The 23,674-nt window shown below is 41.4% G+C and overlaps 1 protein-coding gene across 3 annotated transcripts; it reads left to right on the top strand.

Annotated features, from left to right (window-relative positions):
* Positions 1–15,816: 15,816 nt before the first annotated feature.
* LOC105354256 lies at positions 15,817–20,548 on the top strand. 3 transcript variants are annotated; one of them, XM_020702949.2, is made up of 4 exons: positions 15,817–15,948; positions 16,961–17,051; positions 17,781–18,110; positions 18,787–20,548. In XM_020702949.2, the coding sequence occupies exons 2-4, from the start codon at positions 16,982–16,984 to the stop codon at positions 19,158–19,160; spliced, it is 774 nt and encodes a 257-aa protein (XP_020558608.1). In that variant the 5' UTR covers positions 15,817–15,948; positions 16,961–16,981; the 3' UTR covers positions 19,161–20,548. The 3 variants fall into 3 exon arrangements, with proteins under 3 accessions (XP_020558608.1, XP_023809787.1, XP_023809794.1); XM_023954019.1 differs by lacking the exon at positions 15,817–15,948 and adding an exon at positions 15,951–16,039; XM_023954026.1 differs by lacking the exon at positions 15,817–15,948 and adding an exon at positions 16,067–16,151.
* The last annotated feature ends 3,126 nt before the right edge of the window (positions 20,549–23,674 follow it).

Genomic DNA, 23,674 nt, shown 5'->3' with positions numbered 1-23,674 from the left:
CACTCATGTATTATAAGATTGTATGTAGTTCGACAGATTTCTTTTCATAAACATGTTTTCTGATTCTCCAAACAGATTGTTTTTTTAAACGTCATTCAGGTTCAGTTTTGCTTTTTTTTTTCATCCGGTCTTTTCCTTCCTGAAGCCTTTCCAAAGCTGAATCCTCTTGACATCAACATATAAATCTTTAATTCAGGAGCGAAACAAGCCGATGACCCCAGTTGTCAGAAACCAGCTTTGCTCCAAGCAGCAAAGGTACTTTCAGTCCCAGATCTGTCTGCTGCTGCTGCTGCATTATTTACGATCCGTTTGCGTGTCAGATGTGGGTACTACCTGTGCAGGTAGGAACACGGTGGCTTTAGCTTTGATTAACGCAGAGGGACCAGCAGAGCAGGGCTCACTGTCCGCCCCCAGAGGCTGCAGTTTTTTTGTTCAAGCTGATCAATAACTCAGCTGCTGAAGTGGAAGAGTGATGAGGAGAGATGGAGAAACTGTGGAAAGGTGGGAGAAACCTACAGGGATGCAAAAAAAAACAACGGGATTTATGACAACAATCTTCAAAAGAACACCTTGGGCGGCCGTGGTGCAGCGGTAGGGCGGTCGACCCATGATCGTAAGATTGCAGGTTCGATTCCTGCCTTGCACGCCCATGTGTCGAAGTGTCCTTGGGCAAGACACTGAACCCCACCTTGCCTCTGGTGGGAGGTTGGTGCCAGTGTGTGAATGTGTGTGTGAATGTGTGTGTGCATGGGTGAATGGGACTGTGACTGTAAAGCGCTTTGGGCCTTCGTAAGAAGGTAGAAAACGCTTTATAAATACACGCCATTTACCTTCAGTTTTGGAGAGAGGTCTCCTGAGCAAAGACAGAATTGCTGAGCAAGCATTAGGTTTTAGCGGTCTTCTCCTCCTCCATCCTTCATTTCAGTGATGCTACACGCATACTAGCACACATGGTCATCTTTCTGCATTTTACATGTTAAATGTGTCTCTGCTTTGTGTAAATATCTCAACCAGCATAGAATAGTGGGTGGTTGGAATTATTTATATTTTCATTTACATTGAAAGACGCCCCTCTCCTCCCCTCCACACCCCTTTTTAAAGCTTAATATGGCCAGTTCTCATTTCTGACGACAAAATTATGTGTAATATATAAAGAAGATACACATTTTTGATTAAAAGCTTAATTAAATCAGGAAATTACTGATTTAGGCAAGGCAAGGCAAGGCAAGTTTATTTGTATAGCACAATTCGTACACAAAGTAATTCAAGGTGCTTCACAAAACAGAAAAATGCATTAAAATCACAATACATCATAGAAATAATCATAGAAATAATCAACATAAAATTTACTTAAAAAAAAAAAAAAAAAAAAAAGGAAGGAAAGAAAAGTGCAGATAGGACCTTTCAGTCATATACACGGCTAAACAGAAATGTTTTAAGTCTAGATTTGAACATGAACACAGAAGAGGCCTGTCTTACGCCTTCAGGGAGGCTGTTCCAGATTTTAGCTGCAGAATATTGAAACGCGGATTCCCCTTGTTTAGTTCTCACTCTGGGTATCAACAGGAGGCCGGTCCCTGAGGTCCTCAGAGTACGAGATGGTTCATATGGCACTAACATGTCAGAGATGTACTTTGGTGCGTGGCCATGGAGAGACTTGTACACAAGCAGAGCTGCTTTGAAGTCTATTCTTTGAGGTACAGGGAGCCAGTGCAAAGACCTGAGCACAGGACTAATGTGATCATACTTCCTGGTTTTGGTCAGGACTCGAGCAGCAGCATTCTGGATGTACTGAAGCTGTTTTACAGCTCGTTTGGAGAGGCCGGTGAGCAGGCCGTTACAGTAGTCTAACCTACTGGAGACAAATGCATGAATAAGTATCTCCAGGTCTCGCTTTGAGATTATGTTTTTGATTTTGGCAATGTTTTTCAGGTGGTAAAATGCCGCTGATGTTACTGACTTGATATGGCTGTTAAAGTTCAGGTCAGAGTCCATGATTACCCCTAGATTTCTGACTTGATTTGAGGGGTTTAAGAGACAGAGAATGAAGGTAGCTGCTGACAATTTCTCTTTGTTTCTGTGGGGCAAAAACAATAACTTCGGTCTTGTCTGAGTTTAGCTGGAGAAAGTTGTTCTGCATCCACGCACTGATCTGTTGGAGGCAGTGGTTGAGAGAATCCACCGGCCCATATTCACCTGTTGTCAGTGACACATAGATCTGAGTATCATCTGCATAGTTGTGATAAGAAATGTTATTACTGCGTATTAACTGCCCTAGTGGCAGCATGTAGAGGTTGAACAGAAGGGGTCCCAGGATCGATCCCTGGGGCACACCACAATTCAAGCCCATGTAGTCTGAGACACAACTCCCAATTTCAACAAAATATTTCCTGTCTTCCAGATAAGACTTGAGCCAACTTAGGGCAGATCCAGAGATGCCAACCCAGTCTTGGAGTCTGTGCAAAAGGATCCCATGATCAACAGTATCAAAGGCAGCGCTCAGGTCTAGCAGGATTAAGACAGAGACTTTTCCATCATCAGTGTTCAGGCGGATGTCATTGGTTACCTTGATAAGAGCAGTTTCTGTACTATGATGGGGTCTAAAACCTCACTGGAAAACATCAAACGAATTGTTTAATAAGAGAAAGTCAGTGAGCTGTTGGTAGACAACTTTTTCAAGGACTTTTCCTAAAAATGGCAGATTAGAGATAGGTCTGTAATTATTCAGTACAGTGGGATCAAGACCGCTCTTTTTCAGGAGGGGTTTAATGACTGCAGTTTTTAAGGCCTCTGGAAATATTCCAGATTGAAGAGACATGTTAACTATTTGAGTCATTGATGGCAACACACTGTTCAAGACAGACTTTAGAAATCTAGTGGGTAACACATCAAGGCAGCATGTAGACGAGCTCAGACGGGTGATGGTCTCTTGGACAGTTTGGTCAGTGACAGGTACAAAGTGAGTCAGCTTAGAGTGAGTAGGTGGCCGTTGGATAGTTATATGTGTTGTGGAGTTGATGGCTTTTTTAATGCCCTGAACCTTGTCATTGAAAAATACAGCAAACTCATTACATTTGGGTGTACAAACCAGTTCTATTGGTAGCTGGGTTGGAGGGTTAGTTAATCTGTTAACTGTTGTGAACAGGATACGAGAGTTGCTGCTGCAACTTCCAATTATTTCAGAGAAGTACCTTTCCCTTGTTATGCATAAGATCTGGTTGTAAGCGTACAACTCCGCCTTATATATTCCATAATGAACCTCGAGTTTTGACTTGCGCCACTTTCGCTCGGCTCTGCGGCACTGTTGTTTCTGTGCCCTGACTAGATCATCATTCCTCCAGGGAGCTTTCTGTCTATGTTTTCTCAATTTAAGAGACTTTTTTCATGCAAATAGAGTCATCGATGTATATCTAAAACAAATTATGCCTCAAACACATTTGAGATTTAACACAGGTGATTAAAGACTCACTTCAAAGAAAATGGTGCCTTTGGTGTTTTTAACATGTTCTTGTGGCATTTTCTGATGATGGAGGACATATTTAAAGAATGTCATTAATGTCTTTATTCAAATAATTGTGAATCAGGAGCAGACGAAAATCTCCGTTTGAAAATCTTGTGGGTGTGACATTGAAGCTACTACCACAAGCCACACGCTTCCTGCTCTGCTCCATTCTGATGCACTGGCAGACGAATAGATCCATGAACGTCTTTGTTTTCCTCACCTGAGCTGGAATCTGGCCCGGAACGATACGGCTGGACAGCTCTGGATTGCACCGGTAACGTTAGCCTGGGATGTAAGGGGCCGTGGGCTAGTGGGAAAGAATGTAAACAAAGGGATGACGGGAAGCGGGGGCGGGTCTTTCTCTGCGTCAACAACCTGCCCACAACTAAGAGGTGAATTTCTGATGAATTCTTGCTGCTTTGCAGAAACAATGTCCTGGACAACCTTTTATTTTATTTTATTATTATTTTTATTTTGGCTCAAATAAACCCTATAATCGTGGTTAAAAGACGTTTTGAGCGGTGCTCTCTCCGCGCGGTGGGGGGGTTCACATTACATCTGAGCCGGGGGTGTTCGTGTCCCTGGGGGGTGGGTTCTGGTCCTTGCTCCTGAGTGCTGGGCCCCGCCAAATTTCCAACTGTGGCCGAGCCTGGTCGGGCCATATTTACAACACCCCTTGTGGGCCCTCTTTTTTCCCCGGGGTTCCCCCCTTCTGGGCGGGGGCGGCGGGCCCCTGCCTTGCTCCTCCCTGGACCAACCGTGGGCCGGGCGGATGGCTGCCTGGAGTGCGGAGTGGGTCTCCCTTGGGGGGTCCTGGCTCGTACCTGGGGTTGGGGCGGGGGGATGCCTTGAACTCCTGGGTGGTGGTGGGGTGCTCGTCTGGGGCTGTGGGCGTCCTTCTCCGGTGGGGCCCTGCGTTGGGTTCTCCCGGCGCGGTGGGGGGGCTGCTCTCCTGGTTGGGCTGGGGCGGCGCCCTCTTTCCCTCCGTGCCTCCCTGCTCTCTGGCTCTGGGGGCCTTGCGGCGGCCCTGCTGGCCCTGGCCTGGGTGGCGGGCTTGGTCGCCCGGGCGGCGGTTGTTCCCTGCCGGTTCCCGTGTGGGGTCTTGGGGTGGGGATGGCTGGGCACTCTCCCTCCTTCTTTTCACGTTCCACCATCCATTTTAGAAGAACATAAACACTCACCTGAGCACAGGTGTTAGCTCAACAGACTGAATGACTGAAATATTTCACACTAGTTGGTTTTAAGGCATAAGTATGCGTGTGAACACTATCTGTTTTGTGTACATGTCGACAGGTGGACATTTTTGCAACTAACAGGTGTGTTTATAACATTTGAGTGTGTGTGTGGACAGGCTCCGCCCTTTTTTTTTTTTTTTTTTTTTTTTTTTTTTTTTACATTTGAACCTTACCATAATGATTAACAACCAGTAAACTTGTTGCTTTATGCTGCTTCATGGTCTTATCCCCCTTCCCCTCCTATTATCACCCCCTACCCCCCCTCTCTCTAACGTCCCTCTCTCTTCTTCCCCTCTTTCCTTTTCCGTCCGGTCCAACACCAAAGATTTTCAGACATGTTTGAAATTAATAAAGTTTGGCCTCAATTACAAAAGGGGTTTATTCAGACATACCTTTGGTTTGTCTGAAGATTAATAACCCCTCTTGTTAAAGTAAAATATGTCCAACCCAAGAGGCCCTCAGCTCTCATCTGTCTGCCTAGCTGTTGGACAGGACAAGTTAAAAAAAAAAAAAAAAAAAAAAAAAAAATAGACGTTTTGAAAACATATCAAATGATAAATGGAGCAGGGGTTTTTAATGTCTGCATATTTAGCAAATCCCTACCATCTTTTTCATTTATTTCATGCAGACTTTCAAGGAGAACTTTTTGTTGTCATTAAACTGGTCTTGAAAACAGTAAAAATCTTTTGTGGCACTGGTTGAGAAACACCTCAACTTCACTGTTTGAATTGAATCTGCATTCGATTTTGGGTCATTTTTTTTTCCAGTCTAGCTCGTCATTCCTTATTGAATTGATTGCATTGTGAAAGCAAAATGCACTTTTCAAGCTGCCTTTGGAGTCAGATAATGTGCCTGCACTGCCTAACACTAAGAGAAATTCTCCTCATTTGATTTCTTTAATGGGAGAACAGTCTGTCTGCTGCTGCCTCTCATGCAAAGCGTTCACTCGCGACACTAACCTCCTTTCCTGAACTGAAAAGACTCGATGGCTCACCACCTTTTGTGTCTCCGTGCTTCCCTCTGGTTTCCTTCCTGTCTCACATTGCGCCGTTGGTTTCTGGTTTCTTCAAAGAAAGCCCTGCAGTCCTTCTCTCTGTAATCTCATGTGACGGATTGGACCGAGCAGCTCAGGGCCATCAGTCTTTTGGAACGTATTGATTTGGACCATCATCTAGTTCAGAGCTCTGACATGAATCAGACGTGTCAGCTCTGACTGTCAGATGAGAAGGTTAAAGACACTGCAGAGCATTAATTCTAAGGCGTGTTTTGATGTTCCAGCTGACTGCCAACACCAAGGTTTGTCAGGATGGGTTTCTGTTGGAGCTGAAATGACCTGCAAACCCAAATAGTCTTTGAACGATGAGGCCTGTCAGTTTTAAATATAGTGTGTTACAGCCACATGCATATTTGTGGAATATTTTTATCTTATTGCAAGTTTTTAGCAAGTAAACAGATGAAACTCTTTGAGATAATCCTGTTGGAAAGGATTTGAAAGTTTGTACAGATGAGAGGCAATCAATTTGGGCTTAAAGTCCCGCTCCGATCATCTTTCCATGTGTTTTCAAAGCGACTTTTATTTATGATTATGGGATTTTTAGCCAAAATAAAAAAAAACCTGTGTCGTTTTCTTGAAAATATTTTTTGCAGAGTGGCAAAAGTTTATTACAAATTCACCTCAGAGTTGTGGGCGGGACCATTGGTGTGAAGCAACCCCATCCCCCCTTTCCCTCCCTGTTCCTGAGAGCTCTCTGTTCACATGCTTTCCCACCAGCTGACAGCCCCTCACATCCTCAACCTAACATTAGTGGTCCAACAGAAATGGTGTGTTTTCTAAATCACAATCTTTTTCAAACTCCTTTTTTTGGCTGCTCCTGATTCACAGCAACTGGAATGAAGAAATAGTCAGAAATGCAATTTTAAGTGTAATTTTCTATAAGTATGTCTTTATCATCAGAAGAAAAACAACAAGAACACATTAAAAACACAAACACACAAGTTTCATCAGAATGGATTTTTAAGGAGATTATTTAAAAAATACAGAAAGAAAAATGTTTCTTTTTTGTATTTCCTAGACGTTTCTGAAAAATTTGACAGTTAGCTTTTGAAATGTATTTTTCCCATTTCGAATGCTTGTTTAAAGCTCTTTGTTTCTAGAATTTGACATCTTATTATAAGATTTCTTTGATAAGTAAGAATAACTTGCTGTATTGACCTTTCTGGTGATTTTCTTCTTAAATCAGTGTTTGTGTTTCCTAGTTTTAGGCTGCCTCTTTTTGCCTGATCTTGAAAAATCAAAAATTCCCTGATTTCAAATGCCGTGTTTGAGTGTTCTGATGAGGTCAAGTCTCTGGAGTATTTCATCTCAGAGTGCTGATATCTACAGACGCTGTGGAGTGATGTTTGGCTAAGCCTAGAAGGTTTTACTGAAGTTTGGCGCATCTACAGAAAAAGTTCAGGTGACTTTATTTAAGGCCTTCTGTCCTCCTCTGTACACGTCTGATCTTTGAGAAAACTATAGAAGTGTCAGTATGATAAAACTGCAGACTGCAAAATATGATGTGCTAAGACTGTTTTTAACGCTTGTTTTTCTAATGCCCCCCCCCCCCCCCCCCCGTTCTTTATTGTTTTTGTTTTTTTTGGCTACTGTTGATTGCCGCTTCCCAAGATGAACAAACAAAAAATAAATGTTTTTAATGAACTAAAAAAGCCCTAAAGACATTTGTTGTCAGTTTCTCCAGGGACAAAACAGCCTTCAGGGACGAGTGCCAGTCAGTGGTTTGTTTCCTCAAGAATTTACACCCTACGAGCTTCACTGCATATCCTCATATTCATGTCTACCTGTTGGTTAAATACATCAGAAGATATTCTTACCTTGTTTATTAGTAATATTGTATGTAGTGGCGTACATGTACAGTCAGATCTGTGGAAACGCTGGAAGAACCAACTTTGTTTATTTTACTAATTTCATAATAAAAAATAATTGGTATGTTTAACAGTAAAAAACCGTAAAACCTGCTAAACTCTAAAACTGTTTAAAATTGTTAATTTGACTTTAAGTTCCTGTTAATCAGTTCACTGGAAAAAATTGCATCATCTATTTGGAAAAATACATAATCTTACTGTAAAGGACTCGGACATTGTTATTTTAACGAAAATTTTCCATAATGCTTATAACAGTCAAACACTGTTATATTTACAACTTTTTATTGACAAAAGCACAGGTTTCTATGGTTAAATGTTAATGTGCAGTTAGTGTGATATGTTGTTTTTTTGGCAGGAATTTGAGAGTGGGGTAAAATGAACTACCATAGTTTCATGACCATAGGGCGCACCGGGTTATTGGACCCGGTCTCAGTTATGGGGGATTTTTCAGTCTGATTTAATAAAGCGCTTTATTAAATGCACATTTTTTTTCCATTTTAGAGTGAAACATTGATTTTTCTTCAAGTAAAAACGTTTTTTTCTGAAGTGAAATATTGACTGTACGTTGTTTTTTTATCGTGAAATCAACAACAAAAATACGTTATTACTGTGAAAATGAAAAATGTTTTACCGGAATTTTTACGGTACTTTTCTGGCAACCACAGCTGCCGGCGGTTTACCTTAAAACGATTTTTTTTTACAGTTTAACTGCTGTGCTATTGTAAATTTCTTGTATACTTTAATCTCTTCCTTTTCTCATTTTTGTATGTATCTTCTTATCTTGTGGATTCTGGCACTGCACCCTGTTACTGAACTGCGTTTGTCTTTTTCTTTATGACCGATTGGGCTGTGTATTTTTCTTCATCATTCCCCTGTTGAAGTCCAGAAAGAATGCAAGAGTTAGCTCTTAAAATACAAGTGCGACACTCAAAGTCACTTTCTCTCTGTTGCTGGTGACCTTTAAAAGCAAAGATAATGGCCCACATTTTCTTAGTTGTGTTTTTTTCCCTGCCTGGAGAAAAATTCACTGGAAGTGTCAAAAAAGAGTGGGAGCACCAATAAAAGCAATTTCCCCCAGCAGTCAACAGCTCACTTTAAGCTCGACACTGAATGAAGAAGCCTGTCATTTAGGAAGGGTAATGCCTTCAAAGGGGACATCAGCGAAGGCTAATGATCGCACGGTCACACGGAGCCCCTTGTTGAAAGGCATTTACTAACTTTATGAGGTGCTTCCAGTTATCAATAATGAGCTCATCAAAGTTAGCTTCCCCATTGGTCACGACGATTTCTCCAGGAGGGAAATGAAAGTAATTGCTTCCATTTCGTGTTTTGACCCCAACTCTCCTCTGTTGAACATTTCTCCTGGTGCAACCTGAGCTGAAGGCATGTTGCATGTTATTTGTGAGGATTGTGAACTCTGCCTTGGATATTTTGGTGATATTTCCTTAGTTTTTTTTCAGTTTTCAGGTTTTCTCTGTCAATCACAGATCATTTAATCACCATTAAAGAGTTACGGTGGTTCAAAGAACATCGACACTTCCTGCCACATGTTGCTAATTCACATCATAGCATTTCACCATACCAACATACCAACCCCACAAGACAGTGCGCTGAACTTTTTTCTTCAATGATTTGTGATCTTCACTGGTGTCCATGGATTACATGAAATCTTTCCACCTTTGTCCACCTTTGTCATGGTAGGGAGAACACGTCAACGGTCATCTTGACCCCATAGGATAGCACAAGGGTTAATGGCAAACTGTCACTGTGATCCCAAATTGAACGACATCCAAATATTATGCTGCCATTTTTTCCTGTGAGTGGATGTTTGTCCTTTTGGATTCTCAGCAACACTATCAAACTGCATCCATTTTAACAGTTTTTCATGAATCTGATTCTTTCACAAGAATAAGTGACAAACAAGGAGGGTTGGAGGGAGTGGGGAGTTTTACCTCATATAGCCTCATATGTCTACTGTAGATGGACCCACTTCCTCTTTCCTCACAGTCCATTTAGGTCCCCAAAGCCCAGCGTAAACAAAAGCATAAATCACTTCTGCTGCTTCTCATCTGGCTGAGTGAAAATTCATGGTCGCTTTGCTTCTGTAAATCACACGGCTGAGTGTCCAGGGAGGACTGGAAAGCTAAAACTCTGTCTGTGAATAGCATCAGCAGTGAGGCCAGTCTGAAACGCCTAAACAAAGTCAATTCAGTGATGGATGGGATGGATGGGCGACCACATGGGACATGAGAACACTTAGAAAACTCCCAACAACTGATAGTTGAACGGTGGCTGGGCCGGGGGCTGTAATACCAAGGGGATTATAAAAATCAGTGCAAAGAGGAATGTTGCCCTGATGGTTAACAAACACTTGAGTCCAGCGGTAAAAACAATAGAAAGTCAGAGGAAGCTGGTTTCCTTCCCCCTGTGGAGTGACTCCACAAATGTGTGTAAAGAAGCTCTCTAAGCTGAGCAGCAGGACATGTCTGTTTACCCGTTACTGGTAGCACTCCAGACTTTCATGGTTTACATTCGTTTTAACACGTTCTCCATTCACATATCCAGTTCATATAAGCAGTGGTTGCTTTGTATTGAACATAAAATAGAACTTTTTCCGTAATCAGTCAAATCTAAATTATATTAAGGTCAAATTTGACTTCCTTTACCCAGAAACATACAAAATAAAGAGACTGTTAGTAAACAAGGTCACGTGGATAACATTTAGAATGGCTGGAATATTAAACTAAAGCTAATGTAGTTTTAAAGGAGTTGAAAATAGATAAATTTTAAGTTTTGCTACATTACCAGAGATCATTGGTTTTGTTTTTCTTTGGAATAAGTTAAATATTTTTTTTATTTCAGAGCGGAAAAATCCCCAAACTAACAACTCATTATGTTACCTTTGAAAACTAGTTTGGATGCCATCATGGCGAGAAAAAAATTGAGCCCCTAACTCAGAAAAGAAACCGAAATCTGCATGTGCAGTCAGAATTTGCAGTTCTGGTGGCATGAAGATGACATGATTTAAAGGAGTAGGATATGTGGATCATAACAGAAAGTAAAGGTGTTTTGGTACATATCTCTTTGGTCATCTTTTCATGGTATTATTTTGGAATCATTAAACAAAATCTAAAACATTACAAAACTTTATTCTGGTAAGTTTGTGTGGCCTATAGATGAACAACTAAAAAAATGACTTCCCAAAACGATAAAACATCACTATTAAACCATTATTATGAAGCTTATTCTTCTTCAACCCTTGTGCTATCCTATGACCCCACCCTTCCATTGACATGTTCTCCCTACCATGACAAAGGTGGATAAAGGTGGAAAGATTTCATGTAATCCATGGAAACCAGTGAAGATCACAAATCATTGAAGAAAAAAGGTTCAGAGCACTGTCTAGTGGGTCTAGACGACCCAATTCCCAATAGTAAAGTGCCTAGGATAGCATAAGGGTTAAGGGTGGAATCAGACTGGACACATTTGGTCTGCTTTAAGTGAACCAGAGTTTATTTCCTGCGATAATCCCAGACAAATTTTCAGTCTGAATACACCCAAGCAGAACCTGGTCTGGGACCAGGAACCGCTCCTCATCTTTGGAGGTGGTCTTGGTTCATTTCCAATCAGACTGAGCCTCAGTTCGCTCTGAGATTCCCCAATCTAAATACTATCTGTCCTCAGAGAGGAGCAACTGAACCAAAATGGCCACCGTAGCAGAGGTCACATGATGTAAAAAACAGTAGGTGTTGCAACAGATGACTTGTTGACCAATGGTTGTGTTATAAATGAGGAAAAAAGGGTCCAACTCTTTATTAGAACATTGATTTTAACCCTTGTGCTATCCTAGGCACTTTAACGGTGGGAATTGGGTCATCTAGACCCACTAGACAGTGCTCTGAACCTTTTTTCTTCAATGATTTGTGATCTTCACTGGTGTCCATGGATTACATGAAATCTTTCCACCTTTATCCACCTTTGTCATTGTAGGGAGAACACGTCAATGGAAGGGTGGGGGTGGGGTCATCTAAGATAGCACAAGGGTTAATACAGCTGTAAATGCTTCTTACATGCTTTTCTGTGTCATGTTACGCTGCACGCGACTGCCGCTGCTGTGAGGTCATCCCTAAAGCGACCTTGTAGTTCCTCATCAGAATTCTCTTAAAAATAATGTTATAACACCTGAATGACGCCCTCGTAATTGCTAACCAATGATTAAAGACTTTTTCAGGCACACGGTTTTGTTTACAAGCTTTGGTTCGGATCAGTAAACGGACGATTGACAGCCGTTTGAAAAAAGACCAAACACAAAGTTCAGGACTCAATCCAGGCCAAATTAAGCAGACTCGGTCTGGACCAAAACACCCTATAAGTCAGTTTTTGGCTAGGGTTAGGGTTTGCGAATTATACTCAAGATAAATTCACTAAATGTGTATTGAAACCTTTAGGGTTGTTTAAGTTGGATTCATGTAGTTCTTATTGTATTGGAGATACGTGTGTCTTTTTTTCCTGGCTCCTTTACTTTCGCTTTTTGACTTAAAAGTTAAATCTCAATATTAGTTCCAAAACTATTATAAACTGCATTTAGTACTGATGAAGGCATGGATGTTAGTACATGGTATCTTCTACTTGGAGCACTAACAGACTCATCTCCACTTTTTGTACAGATGCAGCATCATCTCTAACTTAAACATCAATGAAGGATGCAAAGTAACTCCATTCTGCTGCTTAAATATTGTAATCATCCCCTTTTTCATAACGGACACAAACTTACCCATTTAAACATATAGAAATAAAAAACCTCCGTCTGTTTGAGGAGCCCGTCTGAGTGCTCTTCATCATCCAGGATGTCACCATCTTTCTCTCGAGGCTCTCTGGACCACATCTAATCATCTCATCACAAAATACCTTCACAGTTCAGAATCGAATCCAGGAATTGAGCCCAGATAAAGGATGTATTGAGTCCCAGTAATAACACATCAAGCAGCTGCAAAGTACAAGCAAACAGGGGAACCTAATCCTTTGCTGTGGCAAACACAGTTTGATCACAGCTCTGCGTTTGCTAAGAAGGTAGGCCAGCTTTCCCGTGTGCTCTGAGACAGATTAGCTCTGTGATTCGGCAAAACGCGCCTTTGATCTGCTCAAAGCTGGGCTCTGAATGATAAACGCTTCCTCTAAGACAGATTTGGGATGCAGGCCTGCTGACTACACTTGGCTTACGGGAACCTGGGGGATCCATAAAACCAACCCATTTTCAGCTCAAACAACAGGAAGAACAGACTCCTGAAAAGTCTAAATATTTCCCTTGTGTGATTAGGGAGAATTACAGCAGTTAGGATTCCGATCACACGGGCTAAAATCAAATGCTATCCTGCACTCTGACATGGATATTAACAAGGCTTAATATCAATACAATTAACCCTATCTCTATGCATCCCTATGCATCTCAAAAGCGGATATAGAACTTGATCCATTTTTTCTGCCCTGTAGTTCACCATCCTTCCACTAGGGGCAGTAAAAGGGCTTTTCCTTAAAATTTGAAACAAGTTTTTAACTCGAAAGCACACTTTGAAAACTTGGAGGGACTATTGAAATTAAAAAAAAATGTAAATTTGAAATTTGAATGAAAAGAAACAAAAATAAACTATAAACTAAAAAAGTGTAGAGTTGTTGGTGCCACCTGTGTCATCCTTCATTCAGCCCGGCCACGTGTGGGCGAAGGCACGCCTGTGTCATCCCTCCTCTGACGTGGCGTAGAGTAGTGATAACACTCTGCCAGTCTCCCAGTGTCAATCATGTCCTGGTAGCCAATGGGGACAAAGCCCCACCCCCATAGGACAAACACTGAAAACGAAAATTAAAATTGTAAATTTAGAACTGAAAGTGAACAGGGACAGAAACGAAAATACACAACAAATAAGCTGAAACAAATGAATATTATAGTTTATTTGGTGACAATTTTAGGTCTTTCAAATTCAAGTTTCTAATTTATTATTCATTCATTCATCTTCTTTACCGTTTATTCCCTTTCGGGGTCACGGGGTTGCCGGAGCCTATCCCGGCCACTTGGGCGAAGGCAAGGAATGCCCTGGACTGGTCGCCAGTCTGTCGCAGGGTAGAATATCCTCAATCACACATCCATTCACTCTCACACTCACACCTATGGACAATTTAGAGTTGCCAATTAACCTATGAAGCATGTTTTTGGACGGTGGGAGGAAGCCGGAGATCCCGGAGAAAACCCACGCATGCACGGGGAGAACATGCAAACTCCACACAGAAAGGCCCCCCATAGATGTTGTGTGTTTCATGTCCCCCAGCCGGGACTTGAACCGGGGGCCTTCTTGCTGTGAGGCAAGAGCGCTAACCACTGCGCCAAAATTTGAACGCCACCGTTCAAATTTTCTTTATTTCTTTCAACATTACAATGTGTACTTTTTTTCTCTGTAGCTTTTTTCTATCTCGTTAAAAAAATGACATTGTAATCTTTTTTTCTGGATTTCATCAAAGGGCTTAAAAACTTCTAGTGGGCTTTACAGGTTTAATAAACAAGATAAAAAGTTTGACTCTGAATGAAATCTTTGTAGTTCTTTTGAGTATTTGTGTAAGTGGTTTAAAAATATCGTCTCTTTGTTTTTTAATACTTTTTCTCATTGTATTTTGGCCTAAAAGAGTTTTTTTTCTGCATATTTCATTTTTTTCATTTCATGAGAGTCTAACCACCGTCTTCTGAATTAAGCAGCTGAACTACAATCAGGATTATTCAGTCGAATTCTTTTGAAGCCTTCAGTGTGATGATGAAACTGCTGAATAACGGGGCCGCAGATGTCAAAGCACAATGCTCCCTAATGTCTTAGTGCTCTTGTGGGGGCAGTTATTTTTTCTCATGGTGGTGGTGGGGGGGGGGGGGGGGTGGGGGGGGGGGGGGGGGTTGCTGCTGCTGCAGCTTTGTGCATCGCTGTAAAAAATAAGCCATTTAGATAGAGACTGATTATTCTTATCAAATATTTAACATGAAAATCTCTTAAAATTCATTTTTAGGGACAGAAACAGTTTGTGAAACTTCAAGTTTACATTTTTTTCAGTGCTCTGATGGAGTCGCCATTCTCCTTTTTTTATGTGGCGAGCTAACCAACAACCTTTCCTGTTGAATCATCTACGTCATGCATAGGGAGCTTTAAAGGTTTTCCAAGACAAACAGAACAAAAAAATTAAGAATTATTTTGTGAAGAAACAGATTTTTCTAATTTTTTTTTTTTTTTTAGATGATTTTTCTAATTTTTAAAAGAAATCAAAATGACTTTTAGATAAAAGATAATGAAGTTTAGCAAACGAAAGTACAATTAGCAAAATTCACAACAGTGGATTCAACAAACACTGGTCCTTTTCTCAGACCTCATCGTCTATTTTGTACCGTTGTGTTTTTTTCTGGTTGTTTTTCTACAGTTTGATGGAGTTTTTGTTCACTTTTTTTGTATCAGTCCTTGGCTTCAGTTAAACTTCGAGCTTGTTATTGAGATCTGATAAATCTGATTGCTGTGAGGAGTCATATAGTTGCAGTAATTACATCTAATTTGTCGTTCATTGAACAGAAACTCCCATTTTTACCGTCACTATTAGCGGATTTTATTTCCCAGCAGGACTTGGCACCTGTCCACTCTGCCAAAGGTCCCAAAAGCTGATTCAGACTCCACAAGTAACCTTTATGAAGCACATTTCCTGCACACAATGCTTTACAGAACGAAGACAAACTCCAAACTTTAATTAAAAAAAAAAAACAGAATCTGCTCAAAAATACCACAGGTAAAACGAGACATGCAGACTCGTTTTACCTGCATCACTTTCAGTACTGGTGTGCGTTGCACAATTGTGTAAGTGTGTAAGTGTGTTGGTCCAATAAAATGACTCATTTCTTCAAAAGAAAACAAAGGGGGTCTCTTTGCAGCCTGATCCGTGACCACATTGGGACAGAGTGGGAAAACCCACAGATTGGCACTGAAAGAGCTGCAGCACTTCAAAGGCGTCAAAACAATTCTCTGTTTGTTTGAGCTCTCACTGATTCATAAATGAATTTCAGTCTGTTCCTCTACCCCCCCCCCCCCCCCACCCATTCTTCACACACACACGCATATGGACACACTTCCTTTGACATCCCGTTGTTTTGCACAACCTTCCACAGCAGCGAGTCCTCGGGCTTCAGTTTGGAAATTCGGCAATGATTAACGTCACAGAGGAACCAGGAAAGAAATCCTGAAGTGTGAGGAGCGAGGAAGAGGAGCTGCAGCTGAGGTGAGTCCTTTCAGACACAAAACCAACAGCGTGTTTGTAGGAAAAACACAAGACAACATGTATGAAGAATGAGGAGCGTTCTTCACATGAGGTGTGTGTTTGTGTGTGTTCTGTGTGGCTTTGTGACGGGCCGGTCATCTGCCGGGTGTAGCTACCACGGTCCGTAACCCATCCCTGCTCCTCAGGACATTTATTATAAAACAGTAAGACTGAAGTGTTTTGTTTACTTTTTAAATCTGAAATCCTCTTTTCGCTTTTTTCCTTTACAGAAATGTAAAATGCTTTTTTTCATCTTTCCGTCAGTAAACAGCAAACAAATGTGATTTTCTCTTTTTTTCAGAAAAATGACTTAAAAATGTGAATGCATGTTTCAGATCAAATATGAACCTTTTTTCTCCTTCGTGCTTCTTCTTGCATGTGCGTTAAGCTGGGTTACATCAGAATCATTTTCAAGATATAGTAAAGAAATCACTTTTTTTTTTCTTTTTGTTAGACAAATGGAAGGTGATAGTTGTGGTCCACCTACATGTTCCGACCATTGACCTGCAGTTACCCAGGAAACGAACGGATTATGTTTATCATCAGACGAAGAGCAGACATGAACGTAAAGAAACAGAACAAATTAAAACCTAAGTCTGCAACATCACATCTGTAAAACTAGATGATGTTCTGTTGTGATGAACCAGGGTCACAGGTGACACGACGGCACCTGAACGCCAGCCTGAGGCTGTTTTTTTTATTTTTGGTGTCTTATCTCTCAGTCCATCAGCAGTGGCTATAGTTCACACCAGACACGCCCACCTCTTCCATGCATGCAGGACACAAACGTGTGCGGGCCTGCAAAGTTAAACTTTACAGGCCCGCTTTAAGTAAAGTTAAAGTACCATTAGCTGTCACATACCTGAGAATTGTTGCTTCCCTGATGCGTACATTTAACATTTGCAGAAGTCTCACACTTGAGAAAACTTACATTTCTTCCTCTTTCGACCAAAGTAACTGTTTTCTTTCGCAGAGAAATGCTGAGCTGCTGCTGATGATGATGATGGACTTCACTACCTTGGGTTTGATCTGGTTTGTTCTTGCACTGCCGCCAACATCACAAGGTATGTTAGACTTGTGTCCTTCTGTTCTGTGCAGACGTTCTGGTCAGATTTGTGCATCACAAACTGCTTTCTTGTCAGAGCGACTCTCCCTGCAGAGAGAGCACAGGACTTTGAACCTTCCCCGAAGCTTTTATGGTGGAGCTCCTGGCGCTCCTTCTGCAAATACAACTCGGAGACAAACATCCGTTTATGGTGTTACGTTATGCAACTTACTGGATATAACATAAAAAAATGCCCAAACTCAGTTAGATGAGAAAACCTTTGGTAAATACCAGCAGATGATGGTAAAAAATAACTCTTCTGTCTGACTACTGTGCTGGTGGTAAAAAACATGTTTGATTTTGAAATTTCTTGTGAACAATGAATAGAAATAAATTTAAATAGGTCTTTATTGTGGTCTCCATTGATAACACAATTGGAATGGAACGTTTTATTGGCTGCAACAAAACTATCCTTTGGCTCATCAATATTTACCAGAAGATACCGCCTTATTTCTATTTTACAATAAGTAATTGAACTGTCCATTAATGTGTCAGTGCATGCTGTTTTTTGGTTATAGGGATTTGAAAAAAAAGTTTTTTCTGGAATTTTCCATGTTAGATTTGTTATTTATTTATAGGTTTTCCCCAACATATTCTAATATCATTTTTTTCCTGACAGAAATGTTTCTGTTTGATTAGAAATATCTACATTTTCTTCTCCTGTTTTTTTTTTTTTTTTTTGCTGCAGAGTTAGTGAAACTAAAAGTGAGTCCTACTGTCGTTGCCAAGATCAACACCCAAGTTTCTCTGCACTGCAACGCATCGTCCTCTCAGAAAGGCTTGGTAATCAAACACATGGGATGGACCCAAAACACAAAGTTATGCTCTGTGAACGTGGAGGAAAGGGTGATCATCCACCAGAACAACTTTACGAGTCCTTTCCACTGTGAATATGAGGACGGTCGACTGTCCCTCGTCTTTCAAAGGCTCCTGCCGCTGGAGATAAACCAACAGTTCATGTGCAAACTGCGCTCCAACCAGGGAGTGGTCCACGAGTTTACAACAGTGGAGCTACAAGGTCAGAGTCCACCTGTGTTCTGCCTAAAGTCCCACTCCGATCACCTTCTGATCTGTTTTCAAAGAGGTCTTTTCATTAGGATTATAATGTTTTTAGCCAAAATCTAAAAAACCTGTCAATTTCTAGGACATAGATTCTGCAGAGCGGCAGGAGTTCATTCTGAGTTGTTGGCGTGGAGTAATCCCACCCCCCTTCCTGTCACCCATAACTGAGAGCTCTCCTGCTAGCTTACAGCCCTCTCACCCCCAACCTAACGTGGATCTTTTTGTCTGCATCAGAATGGAGAAAAGCAGGAATCTTGAGTAATCTGATTACATGGCAGGCAACTGTTTTGATTTATCGAAGGAATAGGATTAAAATAAAGTGGATAAGTGAGAGTCTACATTTGACAGATCTTTTGTGCACAAACCCCCGGCAGAATTCCTGCATGCTGCACTTTCCTTTTTTAAACGCTGCATGTGCTGAGGGCAGGTTTTCTTTTTCCTGCCTTTGTTTTCAGAGTCTTTAGAGCTCCTTCAAACAATAGGCAGGAATGTTTAGATCATCTTTAGGTGTAGATGAAAAATACTGCCCAGGATAATGAAACATTTGCTGTGAAATCCTTTCCATTTTGAAAGCATGTCAAAAATAAACGTGTGCTGCGAGTTCTAACCGTGACACCCGGCTTTTCCTGCAGAGAGCGGTGAAGCAGCAGACGGTTCTTTTCAACACAAAAGCCCCAGGTGCATCTTCGACCACGTCTACCCCGACGGAGATGTCCACTGGTTCCACGGCGGCCGCAACCTCTCCGACGCCTCTGAGAAGTCCCACACCAGCAAGAGTGTGGACCCACAGGGCTGGCTGACCATCACCAGTCAGCTGCCCGTCCACAGCGGCCAGGAGTCACGCCTGCCTTACAACTGCTCACTGAAGAGCACACTGTCTGGCAGGTACATCGCAAGCATTGCATTAGTAGGAAACGGAGGCACCCCATGGAGATCTTCTGCCGAGTCTGAAATCATAAAGGCAGCTCTGTGCCTTTGTGTCTCACTCATTCTCAGCTGGAAATAGTGCATTTGAGAGGATGAAACCACAAAAAAGGGAAAATTATGGCAAAAGTGATCCAAACTCAGGAGGTACAGAGGTTGTTTTCTTGTTTATTCCTGCAGAAACCAGAACAACAGCTGTCAATTAAATGGATTTATCTTCCCTACAGTTCATAACAAATGTTGAAAAGTGGAAAAAAAGACTTAAAAAAAAGTAATAAATTCACAAAAAAGGATTTCAAATGCTTATTATCAGACAAAAAAAGGAATGTTACCTTAAAGCTCAGTTTCCTTCAGCGAATCTTTTTAATTCAGAGACGTTTTATTTCTAAAAGTAAAACTCTTGATTATTGGTGTGCACAACTAAAACTAAAAAAACTCTCCGTAAACTAGAAGGTGGATTCACTTTCCTGTACAGATTGCCAAAACTGTGAACACGCATGGTACTCCTGTGTACTGTGCTTTGGTACTTTCTCATTGTTTTTGTTTTTGTCACGGCATTGTTCCACACATGATCTGTCACCGTTTAACTTGTACAGATTTTTCTCGTTTGTGTGGAAAAGCGTTGGATCTGACCCGTTTGTCTGCAGGATTGCTGTTTCTGTGCTGTAGGAGGAGCGTGCAGGATTAATACTGGCTAAAAACCAGAAACGATTCGTTTAGTGACATCCTCCACAAACACGATGATGGCAGCAGCAGCAACAGCTCTGTCTGCCTCACGGATCTCTGGTGCCCTCTTGTGAACCTGCAGCGATCAGCAGCCGTTTAATGTCAGGAAACGGTGTCTGGCAGCAGAGGGCAGCCCACACTGGAGACCGTTCAATCCTGGTGCCAGAGCTCATCACTGAAGCTCCCATTTATCCGTTTGGTGGGCAGCCGTTCAGTCGGTTTGGGTTTGGTGTTGACAGGAGCGCTGAGGGAAGCTCATCTGGTTCTCTCAGAGGTCTGAACTTAGTTCAGAGAGACGTGGAAACCCCCGGCTGCTGTGGAGACAGACGCTGCTCACCGCTACAGTCATCTCCACCGACCTGCTCAGCTCTCAGCAAAACAAAAGGACTTAAACTTTTACTCCAGTGGATTAATTGGTTTATTTTATCACATGCTAATCTTTAGAGGGTGGGGGGTTGTGTGTGTGTGTGGGGGGGGGGGGGGGGGGGGTCCTGTAGTGATGCCCCCCCAGTCCCTGCCCTGCAGAAGAGCCTGGAGCTTCGCAGCAGCTGAACATCCCATCACCATGACTCAAACAGACCAAAAACGTGCTGATCCAGAACAAAATCCACAGAATCTTCTCACTGCTGATGGTTGTTCATTTTTTCTACAATCTGCAGAGAATGTGTACACAAATACTTGTCATGTGAAAACGTTTGTACATTTTTATAATAAAAAATAAAGTTGAGGATTAAGAAGAAATGAGTTCTGCCTTTTGGAATTTCCTCTTGTGTCTTCTTTTAGTTTTTGATCAGCTGTGCTAAAATGAGGTTAAAGAGGCGGCTAAAGGTTGTGTCTAAAGAAGAAAAGGTTTAAAATAACAAAACGCTTTTTCCGACCACACTGCTTGAGAGGAACAGATGGGGTTCATTCGCTCTGCACCGGCACGGGCAGAGGCCGAACTTCCTCCTGCAGACCAGGAAATGTGAGGTTCAGTTCTGCTCAGATCAGTCCCACCAGCCGTCACGCACCTAGGTGTGGGAAATTTGTTCTGTGCGTTTGAGACAGACAGCTGTGCTCTGGATCCATGTGGTGGTTTAACCCCCCCCCCAATCCGACCTCTTAACCTCCTAAGACCTGGCGTCCACATACAAGGACCTGGGGCCCTGTGACTATAAAAAACCAAAAAATTCAAACAGAGATCAGGTCCCAAGAGGTTAATGTGTCAAACAGGGAGGTCCCATTTTTAGAGCCTTTGGTATGACTTGACCTGTTGAACTAACAACCTTCCAGTCACAGGGCAGACACTCTACCACAAGGCCACAGAGCGGGTTTCCACTGACTACTATGGTCTGGCTTCCCTTAAATTAGACATCAGGACGTTGGAGCCAAGAGTTGAAATAACCACCATCACCCCCACACATCGGTTAAAAAGCCCGTTCAAATGTAGACATTGAAAATGCTTGAAATGGGATGGAAGACGAAAGTAAAAAAGAACAAAGGATGGGTAAATACGTATGGAATCCATCCATCCATAGAACCCATGTTATCCCTGTTGGGGTCACGGGGTCACTGGAACCAAAGGCGGGGTTGCTTTATCAAACCAATGGATTACGAAAACAGCAAAATGACTGGACTATAAAAAAATAAGAAAAAAGAATTTAAATATGTAATCTCATACACACTTATATACATTTTTATAGAAAAAAAACCCTGAACTTTAGAAACATAAGCAGAAGTGATGCAACGACTCACTCTCCCCACAATTTGGTCCAACGGTGTTAAGGGTTCAAAAGTATCAAAATAAGAGCTCGGGTCTGAAATCTTGGATAAAGAAATAAAATATATGTAATCTAGATACTGCAGGATCCTGCCGTAAAATTCTAAATGTTCACTATTTCTACACTATTGTGAGAGTCTTGTGTGACACTTATTTCCAAAACGTCAACCGTAAAGTGGAAATTGGCAAAAAAAATATCAGGGAAACAACTGTCTGCCTAAAACGAGAGAATTCAATACCAAGAGAGAGTGACGTCCCATCGACCACGAGGAAACTGGGAATGAACAGCCTGCAGAAGGGACAGTGTCATGCTTGGTTGTAACGTCAGCAGACCCAAACGCTGAAACCCAAAATGGACACTGGAAGTGGCGAGAATAGATTTAATTTTGACAAGTCTTTGATAGCTTGGAGACAAGTGGCAAAGATGTCACCGGAGCAAGAGAGGCCAGATCCAGAGGAGGATTTCAGAGCCAAGCTGGAGTGACTTCTGAGGTAAGTGGAGCTTGATTTGCAAGGAACGGGCTTGAAGACAGGATGGCGTTAGAGCGCTGGAATTTTGAGGAGCTGGAATACGGACTTGAGGCTGATGGTCTTGTGGCTGGACCCAGGTCAGCGTGGATGGATGCGAGAATTCTGTAGGCAGATCGAGAACTTGGATCAAGCGTGAGCTGGGAATTAACAAGACCATGAAAAGAAAAAAAAAAAACCATCAAACCGAGAGCTTAGAGAAGACCAAGTAAGCACCATAGAGGGCAAACGAACTGGCGATGAATACTGGTCTGGAGCCGTCTTAAATACAGGTGCAGGTGATGAGGTGAATGCCGACAGCTGGGTCCAATCAAGGAGGAATCAGAGAGGGAGGGGCAGGAGAGGACTCCCGGGGGTACCATGACAGACAGTAGTTTTGGGTAAAAAAATGTTTGTATTTGTTTTTTGGGAGGAATGAAAGAGTTATGTCTTTGCCATCAAATGTTCATGAAATAATAAAAAAAAGAAAAAAAACGACTGAAATACTGGGCCTAAAAATATTTTCACCTCACCAACTCTGCAACTTTTGCTATACGTTTGGACACCCCCTGACTAAAAAGGTTAAACTTAAATCCTTTCTTTTGTCCAGAGTTACTCAGGAATTAAAGAAATAAGAAAGATTTAGGCCACAAATACTGATTTCTGGTCAACGTTTCAGGCAAAAGTACACAAGACCATCTTACTCACAATTGAAACTGCAGAATATTTCATGTCTCATGTTCCACAGAAAACACACAAACTGTGAAAAGAAAGAGAACATCAAACAGCCTTGTATACAGACAAAGACTGCATTTATGTGTGTGGGGTGAGATGGAAGAATAAAATGAAGGAAAATATCAACATTACATTAAAAAAAGAACCTTTTGGAAGCATGTAAGTTGGAAAATGAGAAGCCTAATGGGACAATCTACAGACACTCATGACTTCAGGACACTGGTACTTTAATAATTATTTTATTTACTTCATTTTCTTTGTGTTGTATGTAAATAAAGATGTGTTTAATATGGAGGAATAAAACATATACAGTAGTAGGATTCTGAGCACTTTCCATTTATCATTTTTATTCACACTAGTTTGAATTTGAAAATAAAAGTAAAACAATCAATGAATCAATCATTTATGTTTGCCAAATGCATGTAAGCTTTTTATGTTTTGCAATAAAAACAGGATCCTCCAAGCAAAATCTAAAATCTCTCTGTAATCAATGATCTGAATTCATGTTTCATATTGTTTGTTTGGGAAAAAGAACACAATAGAAACAAGAACATTTTCCTTTATATAAAGAAATTGTAGCTTTCTCCTGGAAATTAGCAATGTCTATTTTTAACCACTAGGGGGAGCAAGTCAGTCAGCACTTGTCCTCTGAAGAAGTGTTATCTGCACATTTCTTCAATGATGTTTCTATGTTGCAAAGAACAAAATGTTCAAACTGTAGGAATCTATTCAGCTCAGGCAGATTCATCTGTTTGTGTTAATTTAAAGGAACGTTTTAAAATTAAAAAAAGTGAAAGAAAAATCAGAATTATTGTCATTAAGGGTTTTCCTTAGACAAGAAGAAATTATCAGAATTCCAATCCAGCCCA

Source organism: Oryzias latipes, chromosome 1, assembly GCF_002234675.1.
Source record: "Oryzias latipes chromosome 1, ASM223467v1".
Lineage (NCBI taxonomy): Eukaryota > Metazoa > Chordata > Actinopteri > Beloniformes > Adrianichthyidae > Oryzias > Oryzias latipes.
This window is presented reverse-complemented; position numbering and strand designations above follow the sequence as displayed.

Excerpts from the sequence above, each read along its gene's own strand:
- LOC105354256 (XM_023954019.1), top strand. The coding sequence starts at position 16,010 with ATGAAGAATGAGGAGCGTTCTTCACATGAG. Across the intron at positions 17,052-17,780 it reads ACTGCCGCCAACATCACAAG|AGTTAGTGAAACTAAAAGTG; the intron begins GTATGTTAGACT and ends TTTTTGCTGCAG. Across the intron at positions 18,111-18,786 it reads TACAACAGTGGAGCTACAAG|AGAGCGGTGAAGCAGCAGAC; the intron begins GTCAGAGTCCAC and ends CTTTTCCTGCAG.